The sequence below is a fragment of the Netta rufina genome, assembly GCF_964035555.1.
Source record: "Netta rufina genome assembly, chromosome: 5".
NCBI classification, from domain to species: Eukaryota; Metazoa; Chordata; class Aves; order Anseriformes; family Anatidae; genus Netta; species Netta rufina.
Genome location: NC_140128.1, coordinates 21413537 through 21432449, shown reverse-complemented (window position 1 = coordinate 21432449; position 18913 = coordinate 21413537). Strand labels below are relative to the sequence as shown.

At 37.6% G+C, this 18913-nt stretch overlaps 1 protein-coding gene across 11 annotated transcripts in view; it reads right to left on the bottom strand.

The window, feature by feature from the left end:
• The window catches only part of HECTD1 (HECT domain E3 ubiquitin protein ligase 1), a 64228-nt gene that overhangs the window by 35102 nt on the left and 10213 nt on the right, over positions 1 to 18913 (bottom strand). For 7 of the 11 annotated variants that reach the window (XM_084288333.1, XM_084288335.1, XM_084288342.1 and 4 more), the window contains exons 3-13: positions 9205 to 9439; positions 8078 to 8305; positions 5466 to 5747; positions 4931 to 5219; positions 4543 to 4619; positions 4356 to 4454; positions 3903 to 4017; positions 3141 to 3315; positions 1627 to 1765; positions 1230 to 1400; positions 49 to 271 (exon numbers count right to left, since the gene is read on the bottom strand). In XM_084288333.1, the coding sequence (XP_084144459.1) occupies positions 49 to 271; positions 1230 to 1400; positions 1627 to 1765; positions 3141 to 3315; positions 3903 to 4017; positions 4356 to 4454; positions 4543 to 4619; positions 4931 to 5219; positions 5466 to 5747; positions 8078 to 8305; positions 9205 to 9439 (2033 nt within the window). The remainder of the gene's footprint in view (positions 1 to 48; positions 272 to 1229; positions 1401 to 1626; positions 1766 to 3140; positions 3316 to 3902; positions 4018 to 4355; positions 4455 to 4542; positions 4620 to 4930; positions 5220 to 5465; positions 5748 to 8077; positions 8306 to 9204; positions 9440 to 18913) is intronic. The other 4 variants (XM_084288337.1, XM_084288338.1, XM_084288341.1 and 1 more) reach the window with 1 other exon arrangement.

Sequence of the window (18913 nt, the reverse complement as noted above, 5' to 3'; positions counted from 1 at the left end):
CAGTAGTCTCAAAAATTAACTTGGATTTTAATTGAGAAGAAATACTACCTGAACTATCGGATCCTCCTTCGGGGCTTCCGCTGGAATACATTGTGGCCAGTTTCCCATCCAAGATAAATCTGAACCATCCATTACTACCATTAGACAGCTCCAGGGCTGCAGCATCACTCCAGATATACAGGCAGTCCCTGCCCCTAATGATTGACCAGTCTCTCCAGTGATATGGTTTACCCTGTTGAAGTTCTTTAGCATCCTCCTGTGGTTCATCCTCCTGTAATAAAATTATATTTAATCACAAAACACACACACACAAAAACAACACATAAAACCAAAACAGAACACACAAATCTTGAAAAGAATTGAAGCAGAAAATAAATTACTCAAGCCAAAAAGGTATAGGAACTAAGCTTTTCTGTCTGTAAAATCCATCTTTAAAAGTTTTATTAACAGAATAAGATACTTTGAAAAGATTTCTTTTCAAGTAGATTTACTCCATAACAACAGCCTACTGACAGAGATATATATCCCACCTCTCTTCAAAACTCATATTGTGAGAACAAAATGGTTAAGGCTGGAAGAGCCCTCTAAAAGTCACCTTGTTCAAATCCCTTGCCACCTAGGACCAGTTGTCCAAAACCATGTCCAGACAGCTCTTAAATACCTAAGCAAACACTAAAAAAAAAAAAAAAAAAAACACAAAGCAAACCAAAAACTTAGGGCATAACTACAAATCTTAATTAAATGGATAAGAAAATTATCTGAGCTGTCCATAACTTACTGTTGGAAATAAGCAAATAACTTCAATGCGCCCTTAAGCTTTTCATCACATAGAAAATTATTTTTGTTTTTATGTTTTCATTACAATCCATAACAAGGCTTAAAACCACCTGCAATTACTTGATACATGCACATTGAAAGAGATGCACTGCATTCAGAAAGGATTAATTTTGTTTAGTACTAATGTTCAAACTACAAGACAAAGACAGCAGTCAAGAGGTTTTGACACCAAGTAAATACAAATACGAAAACTCAACAGATAAGGTGCTAATGGGATAATAAGTTACAGAACAATAATGACAACAATAAAAACAATTAAACAAGTGCATACAATAAGCATTAAATTAATAACCTATCTAGCTACCTTCCCCTGGACATTTTCATAATATAAACAATTATATTACAAGTGCTGGTTTTACAAGAACAAATAAAGTTAGCAATTCTGCACTTACTTTCTCAGGTTTAGATTCCTCTTCATTCTCATCATCAGATGAAGGCCCCGCCAAAGTTGACACTTTACTAATTACACCAAGTCTAGCCAGTTGGTCTAGAAAAAGATCACCACCTTTATCCACCAAATCCCTTATGATCTGCAAGGCTAGCAAATGGCCATCATCATCGTCCTGTCATAAATTGGGATAGAAAGGAAACAGTGAGTGAGATCTCTACTTAAAAATATCTTGACATGCTGAACATCATAGCCGGTTATAGATGGATGCCATAAACAACACTTTAAGGTTAGCTATTAATAAGCATGTGGAGTCAATAAGTATAATCCCATTTTTACAGTGGTTTCACTAGGACCAAGAAAAAAAAAATAAATAAAATGAAAAAGTTATTTCTTCCTACCTCTTGATCAAGAACTGTAGCTGTTATTTCAACCAGTATTGTGGGCAGATTGTGGCCAGCATCAGAGTCACAAACCTCCTTCAGTAACGCCTCAGAACAAAAATGTATCATTTTTCTAATGAGAGCAAGACTTGCTTTCCTTTAAAACAGACCACAAGAAAAGGTTCTTACCACGTAGTAAGCAAACGGTAATCAAAGCAACAAAGAAGTTCAAGATAAAAATAGCTTTTGCACTACATTTATGCATGCTTACAGAAATAATTTTTTGAAATGAATTCCAGTTCTGGTTGCCAGATAGTAAATCTCAGATTAATTCCAAGAATCCACCTACAGATTTGTTAGATTCTACAGCACCATGACAGTCTATTGTATTTTTGTCTCCTTCACCCTTCCTCAGTCAAACCAATTCCACATTCTCTCTTTATCCATACTTAGTGATGGCAATTCACTTCTGCACACTTCATCTGCCTCCCAGGTACCATCTCAGCCTTACATCTGTCGCATACTTCCAGCATTTTGGTTAGATCTCTTGAGTTTTGAAGTCTAAAAAAAGTCTTTTTTAAAGTCTATAAAACAATACAATCTTCTATATTAAAAAGTAAAATTAGTATGGAATCTGGTTACTTGTGTATGATGAAAACAGAATTTATTTTTGAGTGACTTTTAAATACATGATTTACCAGATTAAAAAAGAAAACTCTAAAATACTGACAGCTACTACTTTTCACATCTTCAACAGAAGTTAGTCTTACAGAAACGGTTAACAGCATTTCTTTTTTCTTTTAGTTAAAATGGCCAAGTTTAAGCTGCCCAAAAGTACTACACCCATACACTGAGAATACAAGAGATTAAGCAAATGTTATGTTTGTATAACGTAAAAGGCTGAGAGGTTCTGGTCAGACAGTTTATCAGAAATCTTATGCCACCCACAGTATTCCTTTTAAGTAACAAATTAGATCACATTTCTAATTCTCTCAATAAGGGGCATCTTCTTCAGTTGATAAACATTTAAGCTGACAAGAAGTCTTCCAAAACCTTCTGAAATAGCTTTTTCCAGTCTCTCTCATTTTCCCATTAATATATCTTGATACTATTTCATTAGCTTTCCTCTCCATGATAGCAGCTACGAACAGCTGTGACCAAATACACATGATCCACAGTGCCAAGTGCTACAAGAACATAGTATTTTTCCATCATGCTTCAGCAGTCAAGAGCATGCTTCTCTCTCCCACTTCAGCTAACCATATTTCTTCCAAGACGCTCTTTCCCCAGAAAGGTGATAACAAAAAAAAAAAACAGCAACAAAAACTACTTAAAATATTAAGCAAAAATAAGACTCAACATTTTTCAAACCACCACTTCTACTCAAACTGATATATGTTTACAAGTCACTTGCATTACTTTTAAATGCTTTAGATTTTTTTTTTTACTGGAAAAAAATCGACATTAGCTTTTTTTATCAGAACATTACGAACTGAAAAATATGCAGGGAAATTGACAGTCACGCCTACTACCTTATTGAAGGCAACATAGTTTGTTGAAATGTTTGTGCAAACACAGGCAATAATCTTTTCAAGTATATGGGTGCCATTTCTGGATCTCCTTTGGGTTCATTACATTCCTCCTCATCCTTGTTTGCATCTTTCTTTTTCTTCTCATCTCCTTTGTTAACAGGACACATCCAGTCCCCTAGAAAACAAACAAAAAAGAAACACCATTCAAACAAAAGTAAGAAGGTTTCCTTACTAACATCTAGGCAACTGAACATAAATACACATTCCTAAGATGTGAAATCTACATGTGCACAACTTGGTTACCGAACAACTTTTTTAAACAAAGTACCACCAAAGACCACTCATAGAAAAGCTCAAATTCCTTAACAGAAATTGCATATGAACAGACAGCTAGCTACCTGTGGCTCCAGTGCTACAAGAGCCTCACGAACAGGTAAAGAGCAGCTTCCATGTAGAAAGGAAGGATGCCAGAGAAGCTACCAAGGCTGACATCCTCCGAACCCACAGCAAAATCCCAGTCTAGCCCCATTCCACAGCTGAAGACCAGGACCACTGGCACTGCTCATGTCCACTCAGCAGTTTCTTCTGTAATCCCCCAGCCCTTAAGAACATGTAAAATATTAAAGTTTTTATATGTAATCTGAAGGCTAAGGAAGGCTGGTCATAAAATACTGTATTTTTTTCATGATTCTTAATAGAGTAAAGTTCTAATAATTGAATTGCTTTATATTTGCATTTCTCAGAATTAAAAACTGCTCTCACCTGGAGACTGAAGAATAGCTACTACTTCACTGTGACCCCTTTCACGAGCTTTGTCTAAAGGAGTTTTCCCATCTTCATCTCTCAAATCAGGGTTTGCACCATGTCGCAAGAGAGTCTGAGAACAAATATTTTCAAAAATTAAACAACATTAAGATTCCTTCTTCCAAAGAAGTACATGTTTTTCCCTATGTCCTTCCTACACTAGCATGCAAAGTTAAAACATTACGTGTGTAGAAAGTTGGAACACAATATGCTTTTTATATCTGTGAAGTTAATAGAAAACTTTAATTCACATTACTGACCTATCATAAACAATATTTTGTATTGCAATGAACACTGTAAAGAACATGTAAATATTGGACAGAGCACAAAGACTTTTCTGCCAGAACAAGGCAGAAATTCAGTATGTAAGGCTATTAATTTAGTATGTTACAATGTCAATTTAAATCATACCTTTGCTACCTGAGGTCTTCCAAAACATGCTGCATAATGTAATGAGGATGACCTCTGTCCTCTGTTAACATCAGCACCTCTTTCACAGAGAAATTCTACCTGTTAAACAAGAAAAAGGAAACTAGTTTTTCTATATGTCTTTATATAAACATCCTAAACTTATAAAATTGTGTAAAAATTAATTTACCATTTCCTGAGTTCCAAAAGCTGAGGCCCAGTTTAAAAGAGTTTGTCCTACATCATCCATAAAATTTACTTCAAAAGCTGAAAGATACAATTAAATAAAAATAATTAAAGTTCCCGGAATTAAACACTAAGCTTCAGCAGTGTTAAAAAAAAAAAAAAAGGAATTAACCACCTTCAATAAAAGCATTTATACCTTTAACTACAATCCAAAAAAAAAGTTATTACTAACAAACACTGTTCAACCAGGTAACTTGTATAGAAAGAATTTTAAGGTAACACCTTAAAAAATTAAAATTAAAAAAAAATAATTTAATTAAAAAAAAAAATTTAAGTTATGACACCATAGATACCTTATTTAGCTTTTTCTTTTTCAGAGAATTCTCCCTTACCTCCTGTGTCAATAGCATCTATTAGTGCATCAGTGTCCTTACTGCGAATGCAGTCTATCAGCTGCCGATGAGAACGTTCCCCAGAACTATCCAGCCTTCGCAATCCTGGGATTCTGCCTGTAGATCCAGCACTGGATTTTGGCAGGGCTTTTCTCCCTTCGAATAGTAGCACCAAAAGAAGATCTACTAACCGCATGGTATCCAGTACACATCTCTCATCACCCTGCAACGCACTTTCTATAGAATCTGGAAGTTCAGATCTTAGGAGATCCTGGAAATAATTAAAAGTCTGAACAATAAAAAATATACAGGGCTTTAGAAAACACTATCAGAACTGGGTTTCATTTCCATATGAAATGTTTCCTTTTTTTCCCCTCTTAATAAATAAATAACCTATATGTATGTATATTTTTTCATTATCAATAGATCTATATATCTATATATAAAATAACAACAAAATCTTGTATATATTAAAATACATGAAGAAAAAAAAATTAAAAAGAATAAAAAACTGTAGCATAAAATGATTTCTTACATGTGTTACTACTGGAGAGCCTCTACACAGGGTTGACAACAGGCTTACAATAGTTGACACCTGATTACTTAATTTAGAGTCTGCAGCTGTAGATGGTGCTCCAGTGCTACTCCGGCCAGGTTTGCAAGCTGAAGATGGTCCTGATACTGTCCCACCAGCAGCTGCCATGCGAGATAACAACTCCTCAGTTAACCCATGCTTAGCTAAGGGGGCTGGGTCAACTCCACGACGTGTGAATCTGTCAGCTAATGAAGCAAAACATCTCAGAGCTCCATCTGAAACCTACAGAAGTGCAAGTGAAAAGATGAAACATGTTACTTAAGGTGAGAAGATGCTAACAGGATATTCACAAAACTACAAGACACAGAAGGAACTCATTTCTCCAGGTTTCCTTCAAAGTAAATGAACAGAGACAGCTTAAAAAACAAACAAACAAAAAAAAACCTAACAGCTCAAAGTCAGAACCCAACAGCATTCTGAAAAACTCAGTGAAGGACTGTATTGCTGTTTTTAACGTTTCTCTCATCCATACCACGCGTTACACTAGAAGTGTCTCCTCATAGTATCAGGAGGGTTGCACATGTACATCAAGGTGAGCTGGCAATCTACCTTCCTAAACATGAGGTAGCAAACCAGACTAACCCCAAGAAAAGATGTAATGAAAACTACAAATACCTATTCCTTACCAAGGTCTGAATTACTACGGTTCTTATCCCTAGAATGTCATCTACTTCCAGTGCAGCCAATTTTCAAAATGATTGTCAGCTGTCACATACCTGAAAACTGTTAATTATCAATACACATACCAAGATTTGAGTATTATTAGCTACTCAGACAGACTTTGTTAAGTTAAAAGGCATAAACCTTTGTTTGCAAGGACTTGGAAAAAAAAAAAGATTCTCTTGAATAAAAGCACTACATGGTAAACTTCTGGCACAGTCCCTGCATGCCAAACATTCTGATTTATCAGTACTCTTGTAAAAGAGATTTTTTCTTTAACTTACAGTGGTGACTATTTGTGTCCTCTGACATTTTGCTCCCATTCTTTGACAAGATGAGGTATGAGCAGTTCTATCAGTCTTTATGTAAACCATAGATACTTTACTAATTTTTACCAGAACTGCTCTATCAGAAATACATAAGAATGTTTCAGCTTATTTAGCACACTAAATAGGTTAACAAAGCTAAATAGTACTGTGGAAGGTATTTACTTTTCTTCTCACAAACCATGAGCTAAGTAGAAATGTTAAAAAACAAAACAAAAACAAAACAAAACAAAACAAAAAAAAACACACAACAAACGCAGATAAGCTGTTCTCAGGGCCACGTTCATCTGGTTTGAACTCTTCCCTCAAGTGATATTACTAGCTGGCTACCCTCAGAAAGGGACCAAATCCAGAAGTGTAAAACAAGAAAAAAAATAAAAAGGAAATACTGGTCAAATCCAAAATAACCATTTGTCAAAACATTTGTCAACATTTGTCAACATTTGTCAAAAATCCTGAGGCATCCTTCACACACAACATACGTTTCTCAAGGATACAGCTACAGATTCATTTACTATGATCTGGGTTACTCCAACCTTAACCAAATTTCTCTTGAAGCCTAACTGCTGAAAGACTACCTTATTGAAAGTTCGAATTCCTGTTCAGATCTCCAGCAGTCCCAGTAATAGCTTTGTTAAAGCATCTTAAATTGGGAAACAGATAGAGACTACAGACTTATGGTCTAAATTTCAGGGTTAGCTTGCCTCAAATGATAAGTGCATTAATGAAGTAATATGATGGATAAAAACCAAGGTGACTTGTTCTCAGATGGCTGGTGTGATAGCCCCCTGCCAAGTGGTTCTTTCAAAAAGATCTGAAAACACATCAAAAACATATCTCACTGGCAAAAAGACTGTCTCACAAATATGACACACTTAATAAACCAAACTAAGGAGTATGGGTGGCATGGAGTCAGGAACGGGGACAGAGGTGGGGGAAAAATTGGGACAGAGAATGGCATTGACTAGAAACCTGGCGAGGATGCAGCAAGGATTTGGCTAAATAGCTATTTGCAAAGCATTAGTACGACAAGCACAAAGGGATTCTGCTAATAGGAAGTTAATTACTTTAAGTTCCTAGACTTTAAAAGGTCTACATAACCTTTGGTTTATAAAACTGCAATAAAGAAGTGGTGTTACAGTAGTACTGTCTGTCAGTGTAATATTTTAGCATCAACTATGACTGTTTTTATTGTTTCTCTTAGGCAACAAAAAAAGTTGAGTTATGTCTTTTACTTATGCTCAATTTAGTAGTGACTGAGGTGCAGACATAAAACAATAATTAATTCTGGAAGTATTTCAAAAAACACTGAAAAATTTGCAGGACATTTTTCAATGAACTTTTCAGAGGCTGAATAAGATCACATTCACACAACAGCACTTGCAGTCAAACACTAAGCAGCATTTTTATTCTCTTATCACAACTGTACAAAAAGACTACCACAATATTCAAATATAACAACTGTTTTGTGAACATAGTTGTGAAGACTGTACAAAACTACCTAGCCATTCATTTATTAAATGTTATGGATGTTAAATTCATAGTTTGAGCCAACTATTTTATTACCTGATGGTCTTCATGTTTTAATAAACTAGACAGCGATTCCACACAGATCTCCAATGAAGAATCCTGAGGCTCCATTTTGCCACAGAGCCTGGAGACTACAGCCATAGCAGAATGCAAAGTATCTTTATGAACAAGGTGTCCGCTGTCACGGATGAATGTCAGAACGCAATTCAACCCCCCAGCTTCAAACACAGCTCCTGACTCACGGGTACAGATTAATTCTAACACCTAAAATGAAATGAAATTTATTTATAACAAAATACACATAAAAATTAAGTTATTTGTTTATATCCATCTACAGAACTAGTTAAATAACAAAACAGTAACAAGAACAACAAAAAAAAACACCACAAAACACCTCTCTTCCTCAACACCCCTAAGGGGATGAAATCTCTGGTAGACTAACAGTTTTCTTCTTAAATACAGGAGCAAATACAAGAAAATCCCTCAATAGCATGGTTTTAACAGTCAGTCATGGCAAACAGCTAGATAATAACTAGCACCTTTTCCTGGGAGAATGAAGTCTTCAGATCAAAAATAACTGAGAGCTTTGAAACTTCCATGAATCCTATTACTTCAGTGAGGTACTTGAAAGAACAGTATAAATAGGAAACTTAGGTGTAAATTCTGAGGCAATAGTAATCAGGGAATAAAAATACGTGCTACCACACAGGCACGAGTTATACTATATGTAAAAGATTTTGAGGGTCTTAGAAATTCTTCTGAATACTTCAGAAGGCTGCATTGGAGCTATGACCAGCATATAATTTCTTAAATAAGGTAAATTATCTGTATCTGGATTGATGCCTCGTTCCCTTTTTAGCATGAAATTAGCCCTCAGAATTCTAGTCATGGAGACAAACAGGAAAACTTTCTTCTAGTACTTTTAGTTTCTATATAGAGAGCAATATCTAGCTAGTTGTACTTTTAAAGGAATTTCAGCTTTGAAAAGCACGAGACTGAACGTAAAGATTGAAAACATAGTTGACACATAAATTTTAACATACTGGGCATGGTTTTGCTTCACATTTTTATAATATATAGGATCAGAATATGAGTAAGTTCTTCTGGAATTGCAAGTTTTCCAGCTCCTTCTTATAAAAGAGAAGATTCTGCAGAACACATACCTTAACGCACTGCTCAGCCAAATCTCTGCTGGTTCTGTTGTTAAGTTCAACAACTACTAAACGATTACAAAGTGCCTTGATAGCTCCATCAACTCCCACAATCCTACGGGTGCATTCTGCTGATACGTCCAGATAATACGTTATGGCACGAGCTGTTACTTCTAATACATTGTCGGGAGCACTTTCATCAAGAAAAATTTTGCACAGCGCTGGTAAAAAAGTTCGAGGAGGGCATCTGCAAAAAACAAAAATCATTACCACACTGTACAAGTTCCTCTACGTTAAAATATTTCATACTCATTCACATTAACAGATTTATAGCTGGTCTGGAGCATTTAATTAGAAAGCAGGCATCTCATACGCACCGCAAAATTCAAATAAGTAATCTAAAAAGGTCACAGAATCACAGAATTGTAGGGGTTGGAAGGGACCCCAAGAGATCATCGGGTCCAACCCCGAGATGCTGTATTAGGGGAGAAACCAAACAGAATAAAAATATTCTTGAAATTTTGCAATCACGTTGGGAAAAAAATATCCTCTTGAAAAGTCATTTTAGGGCTTCCTTCTCACTTCACCCATCAGAATGTATTTTCTTCTAAACAGAGCTTCAATGTTCATAACGATAGATAGCTACTTACCCATGAAATATTATGTTCAATAACAGAGACTAAAGATCTTGGTTTTGCTACGTAATTTAACTCCGAGGGGCCCTTCTTCCCACTGTTTTAAACATGCTCACTTCCCTTCTTATCCTATTTCATTTTCTCTCTTTTCCCCAACCTCATGGAGAACATCGTCAATTTAGCTTGCTGTACTACATTTTCTCTTCATATCCATGCCTTGTTAGCCTCTGGCTCTCCTCCTTTCCTTACTGTTAGCCTCATTTCCATATACAGAAAGGATGGCCAAGATCATCCCTGTACCTCCATAACAACCTAAGCAAGCTGCAACAGTCCTCCTTCCATCCCTTTGACACAATAGGATGCAAACCATAGTGGATAGTCACCGTAATGCTTATCACAGCTGTGGTTAAGACTGATCAGGACCAAAAGTTCTGTGATATACTTTAAGACAGAAGAGGTATACTTTAAGACAATTTATTTTGAAACAGCACACAACCATTTAGCAATGAAAAACCTTATGTAATGATTGTTCACTACAGTGGTAAAAGACTTCCAAGGTAGAGGTGAGGAATTAAGTGAAGGAGATACATGCCATGACAGCATTTAAAATAACTCAGTACCTCGTTCATTCCTAGATGTAGAAAAAGACCGAAAATAAATCTCAAGGAGGCAAATATTGCAACTTTTCCTTAAATTAAGATCTTGGTCTGGAAAAGGAGGCCCAAGCTTTTATAAAACCAAAGAGAGAGAACAAAAACAGTAGTATGCCTTTTGGTCTGGAGGACAGGTGACGTACTCAATGATTAATCATTCAGTAGACCAACCCAGAGGTCACCCCATATTCTGCCCGGTATGTGCGGTGATTCACACACAAGGGCACAAAATCCTGGGAGAGCAACATGCTAAGACTTCCCTTGAAAATCTGGCCATGCTATATAAAGTAATCAAATAATCCTGCCTGACAAATAAATGCAGTGCCCAATGATCCTTCCTGATATGAATAAGCGAAGCTTTGATAAAGGTAAATCTACTTTTATTAGTCTATACAGCATATAATCCCAGTTGTTCTAAGATTACTTGCTACTCAACTCCACACTGTAGAAAAGTTAGCCTTGTAAATGCATTTTCAAGACATTAGACACTTAAAAAAAAAAATCTGAAATTTATTAGGTACCTGCCATACAGTCAGATAAGAAGCATCATGTCAGAATGTAAAATTTAAATCAAGACAGTGCTACCTGTTCTCATCTTTTCTACTGGGTCTCTTACCCTTTACATTTTACGCAGCAACTTATCGCTAAAACATTGCTATAAGCAGTATTCTTCAAACAGTATGGTGTGAGAAAATATCTACCAACAAACAAATCTTACAAAACAAACAAAAAACATGACAAGTTGAAGATAAGGAGCTCCACAGTCCACTATAATGATAGCAAGTAGCAGTAAACCATTGTTCTTGGATTTCCAAAGATAGCAGCAGAAAAAGCGCCTCTGGTTTTTCACAAAGAATTAAAAGTAACAAATAAAAAATCTTTAAGCATTTTATGTATTTATGATACAACAGTTTATAAAAAGACAGCACAAATGCAACTTAGTTTTTATTTTAAAATGAAAATCTAAAAGTCTGGAAGAACTCCAGTCCTGTCTCTAAAGCAGCTGTTCTTGAGAACCGGCACATATTGCACAACACTGACCAAGTTACTCAGTGCCTACCATTTATATCCAATTCTTTGCCAGTACATAGAACTTTGCCAGTTCTATGATCTATGATTCTACTGAAAGGGCAGTGCATTGTGATTGTATCAGCAATGTTTTTCTTGTAAGAGCACAGCTCACTGGCAAAAACATATGCTTTTTTGTTTGTTTGTTTTTGTTTTATTTTGTTGGTTTTTTTTAATGACTTTTTGCCAGAACAGCTAGCCAAATTAGTCAGGAACCATGCTTTTTAGATTGGGAGGCAAATAACTAACAACCTCATCTTGCTGTTAGTGCATTTGTTTTCTGACATTTCCAGTCCTCCAATAAGGCAACCAACTTGTATCAGGAGCTTTCAGGAAGAAACTGTAGCTTTGTTCAATACTTAGCCTGTAGAAATTACTTGGTTCATAAAAGAAAAAGCTGCTCAGACTTAAAATTTGTTGACTACACTTATACATGTTGAATTCCTGTAAGAGCAGCAATAATGCTAAGAACATAAAGTTCTTTTTTATATATATATATATATATATATATATATATATATATATATATATATATATATATCCCTTCTAAAAACAGCAACTGATCTAATTTTAACAAGAGTTTTCACAGAGAAGACCTCCAAGCGACTTCAAGCTCTGAGCTCTGTGTACCTGGCCTTCCTTTTACCAGGTCCATATCATTTTTTAGTTTTGTTTGTTGGATACTGCTAGCAAGTGGAAGTTGCGAACTAGGCTACATCATGTAGAAGAGGCAGCAGAAACATTTTAGAAAAAGACAACAATGAAAGATGAAAATAAAAAAGAAGCAAAAATAAAAGCAATGCTGAAGTTTTCATTTAACTGCTAAGAAATCATCTTCTTTTCCCTCCTTTTTCCTGCAGCAGCACATCAAGAAGCAATTCACACAAAATCAAACTTGAAATTAAAACAGAACGAAACATGCTGGCTTTGTTGCATGAAATTTTACACACTATCTATTCCAGTACATGTCAACGTAGTGCAAACCAATCATTTGTAATGCATATTACCTTTAAATGATTTCCCCCCCCCCCCTTTTTTTTTTTTTTTTAAATTAATTCATTCCAATGCAGACCTCATTAAGTAGTTTTAAACATCGGGTGCCTAACAGTGCAGAGCCCAGCATTCTAACCGAACGCTCTGGACAAAACTGCAAACTAAGGTACCAAATCACATAATCTGTGTGCAACAGAAACATCTGTTCTCAGAAAGCTAAATCCAGGATGGTTCATGTCAACGCAGTCAGTCATACAAAGGATGAAAATAAAGAGAAAAGAAAGCTCTGTCCTTGTTACAGCTCACACAATCTTCAAAGTAAACAAAGTACAAACTTCATTGTACTCAAACATTATCTGGAACATGGCAAAAATGAAGCCAGAAGTTTTGTCTCAGCCTGCAACACAACAAACCCACATTTTTTCTCCCTCCTTTGGCACAGAAAACGTAGAGTTACCATTATCTTTCCCCTTCTCTCTCTCTCAACTTAAACAATTTTGGTTAAGCTCTACACAGCACAGTAAGACAAATGAAGCTATTCCTGAAGTCACACCAGGCAATAAAATGCACGCGGCAGTCTGAACTATTTCAGAGGAAGGCATAACAGAATCAGGCTTTATCAGTCCCGAGCCTCTGCCAGTGAAACTGTTGTGAGTAGTTTTATTGCCGTTATATAAACACAGCCCTAGGAATCTGTTTTATACAGCTACTGTTTTTTTTTTGTTGTTGTTTTTGTTTTTTTTTTAAAGGAGGTCATAGCTGGCAAGAGATCAAGCATATTTTTTCAAGCCCAAAACATGATGGCAACAATAACAATGACTTTGAAAATAAATTCAAGTCATCAACCATATTCTCAGATACCAAATACAAAGCAGTCTACAATGTACCAAAATGTCATTTGTCCAGATAGGAGCTCTGTGCTCATTGCCCACTGCTCTCTAACAGTTTTAGGCCAATACATTGCTATACTTTGTGCTGTGCAGCACAGCCCTTTAAGATTTATAACCTGTAACAATACAGGTTATAAATGGAACTAAATACATTTATTATCAAGCAGAGTGTGCAAGGTTCTTCACTACTTGCTTACAACAGCTCCTCTGATCTGCTACAAGCTTTTTATAATTCTGTCAAAACATAATCATCAGGTTAGGTGTTCAGTTTTGAGATATGTCTTCAAGAAGCCTTGTCCAAGCCTTGTCAAATAGCCTTTCACTCTAGGGTCTTAAGAGTTTGAGACAAGACAAAAGGTCCATTAGTATGTGAACTATTTTCTAGGATTTAAACAATATTCTGACTGTGCAGAACGCGATGAATAAGAAAGGAAGTTTCCGTGTTGAACTAAGCCAGACAAGCGAGTAGGAGGAGCTTGCTGTGCACAGATGTAATTAATTGACTGCCTTTTGTTACCACCATCACATAAGCAAGCTGGCAGGAATGTGTACACATGCACTCATACTCTGCATGTTTTGAATGCTGCTTTCTTCCCCCTACAGTCTTGTGATCTTCAGACACTTCAGATCAACTGAGCCTCACCCATTCAAGTTCAGAAGCTCTGAACTTCTCTCCTCACTGCCCAGTCTTCTCATAATCTGTTGCCTGTGACACACAAGCCATAATATTTGCTGTGTTACAGCATCCGAGCCTTCTTGTCCCAGATCAGGATGTTATTGTACTAAGCACAGTGCAAACAACAGACTCCAGCCTTGTAAAACTAAAACCTAGCTGTACAATAGGACAGATACAGACAGATATCTCAGCAGCTTTGAGAGCTGTGATTTACTGATCAGCATATCATATCTTGGCATTGGATTTCCTTATTTCATTTCCTTACATCTTCTTAAAGCGTTACCACCAGTTTATTGTCACCAGCAGCATTTCTGCTATTCCAATAGAGAGACTCCAAGGAGGCTTGTCTTTATTCCAGTTTCTCCAAAAGATACCAAAAGAGTGAGTTGTGCTGCTGTCGTTCAGCCCACAGTTGCTACCTAAATCATAATTCTGTACAAGCACGCAGAACGAGCATACAGGAAACCGCCCTGCTTGGCTCTACGGCGAGCACTAACACTCCCACCAAGACCCACAACCCACAGCCAGGTGCTACTCCTCTTATGGACGGTTGCAAAAGAGCTCAGCCAGCTTTGAGCTTGGTTCTGAAACAAAGATACACCTGCTGCCAAAGGATTTCGCCCAGGCTTGGAAGATCAGGTAGCATCAAGAGCAACTGCTCTATAAAAGGCGAGTAAATTTATTACTCAACTAGACAAACCAGGCTGACTGCTGCAGAGATTTAAAAAGGGATTAACACACCTGTGAAACGTCCTCCTGGAGGGGACACCAAGCAAACTTCAATGTTCTGTAGAATTAACGCTGCTGTGGTTGTTTCCTGGGGAAAGCCACATGCAAGTGCCCCACTAGATAAGAATAGCTACTTACCCAGGCACACCCCATGCAGCTTATTTCAGACTCTTTTTGCCTGCTGAAGTCCACTGGGCCTTCGCAGCCGCTCCAGCTACTGCTGGCCAAGGAGCTGGAAGTACTGGTTGTGACACGCACCCAGCACCTAGGTGGTTTTGGTCCCTAACAGCACAGAAGGGCGTACCGACACATCCCCAGTGCTGTGTGACTTCTCCAACAGGTGGGTAGAACAATTACAGCTTAAAATTACACAGCTGTCACATTTTAAAGAAGTTTGCTCATTGTAGGTTTGGTGTGGAGAACCGTGTTACAAACAGAAGTACACAGCTCAGCATTACGGTCCTCACCCACTAATCCCCAAATCTGCACTAAGCTACCTCAAGCGTTCCTCCTGGTTGCAGCTACGAGTATCTGCCCTGCGTGTCTAAGGGATGAGAATGTGTCTGCGTGATGGTGCCAGAGGAAGGACTGGAAGGCGGAAAAGGGAGCACCAGCACTCAATGGGAGACCTGCAACAATGGCCCGTCCATACCAGGGGCCCACAAGTGTGCACCTCCATGCTGCGCCACTGGGAGGTTCTGTGCACTGCCACTGGACTCCTGGAAGGAAGGGGAAGTCCTGTCCTTCCTAGCAGATGGTCTATCGGCCTCTGAGTCCTTCAGTTTTCACTTGATCCAGTCTTGAGTAAAGACACCTTGCTACTGAAGTGTAAGTGGAAGCAGCACAGGGAGGAGAAATCCACTGCACACCTGGCAACATTTCTAGCAACCAGCTCCTGACAGGATTTTCTAACAAACAGCTATTTTTTGTTTGTTTTAAATAATTAAAATGAAGCACCAGGTACATAAATACACTTAACACCAGTAGGAACCAAACAGTGAGTCAGACAAGCCATGATGTACGTCAGGCCTAAAGTCCAGGACAAACCCCTGGTGGGCTCCTTAGGCAGGCCGCTGCAGATGAAAGGGATGTAACACCGTACCAAATAGCTGCTCCAAAGATTAGAAGCCATCAACAACTCAGCCCCTAGTGCTGTTCCAACCAAGACGATGCTCAGAACTCAAGTGTCCTTTGAGAGGTAGTGGAGCAACGCATCCAGGGGTGTCTGTGCCACAGTGGCCACAGGCTGGATTCACCTTCAAAAAGCACAGGAAAAGTAACAGGGCTGCTCAAATGCTCAACAGAAGAGAGGCTGAGGGCATAACTGCTGCACTAGATGAACGGATGGGACAGGACAGCACCCAGCATCCAACTTACACTACCCTTCCATCTACAATACTTTCGATATCTAAGAGAAAAGAACACAAAAACTCCTTTCATCACTGTAGGCCTAAATTCCTAGTGAGGAGAAAAAAACAAACAAAACAAGCTCATCATTTCTAATCTTAAGGCATCCCAGTATCACAACTGGTTTCACCATGTTGCTTCTATCTAAGCTGTATAATAACTAGCAAAAGGTATCTCAGGAAAAAAAAAATAAATAATATATATATATATATATATATATATATATATATATATATGAGAAGAAATAAAAATAAATTGTTACTGAATCCTCGAAGTTGAAAAAAAACCACTCTGTTCACAATGGGCTATTTGCAATGGAACAAACGAAACCATAGCAGTGAGTTGGTTTCAATATAGAAAAAAATATATTTTGTAATAGTTTTTATTCTTTCAAACTAGAAAATAATGCCTAATTTGAGCTAATAGGTAGCTTTGAAGTTCAGATTATCTATGCACTTCTTCTAAACAAATATGAAAACTGAGGAAGAATCTTTAGAACCCTAGGTTTTCATTTCCAGGAGTGCCACACTGGACGCTTCCTTCAAAGAGGGAAGTTTCTTTAGGAGTGATTACAAACGAGGACCAGTCATTACGTAACGAGTTATGCTCTGTGACCCACTGCTACAGCTCTTACCAGGTACCCCCAGTCTCCTTTCTGGTTGTCCACCCAACTTTATTCCTCTGCTCCCAGGATAAGAGCTTCTGCTACTAACTTACAAGTCTCCCACCCACCAGGTTTCAAAGAACTTTACAGGAAGACTCTTTAATAAAAGATAAATAATAAAAAAAAAAGTTAAAAGTACTATTCAGTATCAATATTTTCCCTTTATATCCTATTCCATTAAGATTACAGTATTAGAGCATTCTCTGTTCCCTGTATATCATGAAGAGATCTAAACCATATCTCGAAGTGCTGATTCTATGTAATTTAGTATATATAAAGAAATTTCACACTTTCAGTGCCAAAATGAGCTTGAAGACCAAAATATACAAATTCTTCAATACACATTCTTCCTCTACAGCAAATGCAGTTGATCTAAAACATTTTCTAAACTTCACAAGGCTAGGGAAATTTAGCTATGTAATTATTATGCTGCAGCATAACCCCATATGTCAACACACATATGTCTGAATCTCCACGTCCTCTTTCAGGAACAGGAGCACCTCCAGGGATGCAGACTTCTCACACCACCAGAGCAGTAGGCTCCTGCCGGCGCTAAGCCCTTCAACGCGAACGAAGTGACTCAGCTGATTTTGCAGCATGCCTGTGTACAAAGATACCACGGAAGTAAAAATAGGCACCGTAAACTCATCTCTGTAATTACTTTTCGTGTTTTATATGTACTCAAAAGCCTTGCCTAAAACAGCAACAACATTGTTTAAACCCAGCAGTAGTCTTCAAGCTACCAAAAAAAGAAAAAAATAAGGAAGAAACCAAGGCACTTCATGCCCCAAATGGTTAACTCCGCTCCTCCCAGCACTCCCTGTCATGTGGCAGAACCTTTGGCTGCGGGAGCCAGGGCCCAGCCTTGTGACTTGTGGCACAAAACCAACCTCAGCTGCCTGCCAGTGCTCCCTGCATACCATCTGCTCAGACCCGCTACAAGTGCGAAAATAAGGTATTGTATATGGCTACACTGTTTTAATAATCCTTTGCTGTATTTAAGTGTTTGATAAATGAAAACACTGCATGCAAACCTCATTAGTAACTTCCCTTTAAAAAACACACCAGTTAAATATACCACTTGTTTGACAACGTGTCGCACAACTTCAGTTGCAAAGAACATACATCTTGCACGTTGGTTTGTTCATCAAGCAGTGGTAATTCTGACCTATTTTTGTTTAATGACTCTTTTCCTTTCTGCGGCTCTTCCTATGGGCGGAAATCTCAGATCTCTGGCTTTCCCCCACTGTTTCTTTTACTGAAACTTCGTTTTGTTTCCACGTATCAACCAAAACCCACAGAAGAGTAATCAAGATCACCCGTAAGAGAACTGCCTGCACACCTTCACTGCCCGCACGTAGTCCTCTGGGCCCATTTCTGATACATACTTGGCATTGTTTTCTTATAGCGCTGTCACAGAAGCAATAAATCCCAGAAAACTTTCACATTTCAGACTTTAGAAACACCAAGCTATGATTAGAATTTATAATTATAAAATACTTTTTCTCTTAACTGCAATCAGGCCAGTAAAGCTAGAGTTAACAGCTCCATCCAGTATCTATTCCTGCAGAAACTCCATATTAATATAAATTAAAATAATTTAGGATTCAAATCTGACATTTAGAAACACTTTCAAACTTCCTTTTATAGCTAAATAAAGAACAGCTCAGCTGCAGCATCTCTCAAGCCTCCTGTATTCTGGCATGCTTTTTGCTAATTTTGTGCAGGTGTTGGCAAACACGCAGGTATTCCCACAAACTCAGTGTATTGTTTTGGCCTCCCGGTTCTCCCATATAGAAGGGGTGTGAACACAAGAACAGGAAGACAAAAAAAAAAAAAAAAAGAAATATCATGTAGAAATATTATGTAGAAAATTATGAGAAAGCATCAACTGGACATTGCATTTCCAACCTTCTGACTTTCTTCAGTAAAGCCAAGTGGAACAATTTCATTTAATAAGCAAACACACAAATCAGCGAGGCCGAGGTGATGCCAGCTTTCGAAGA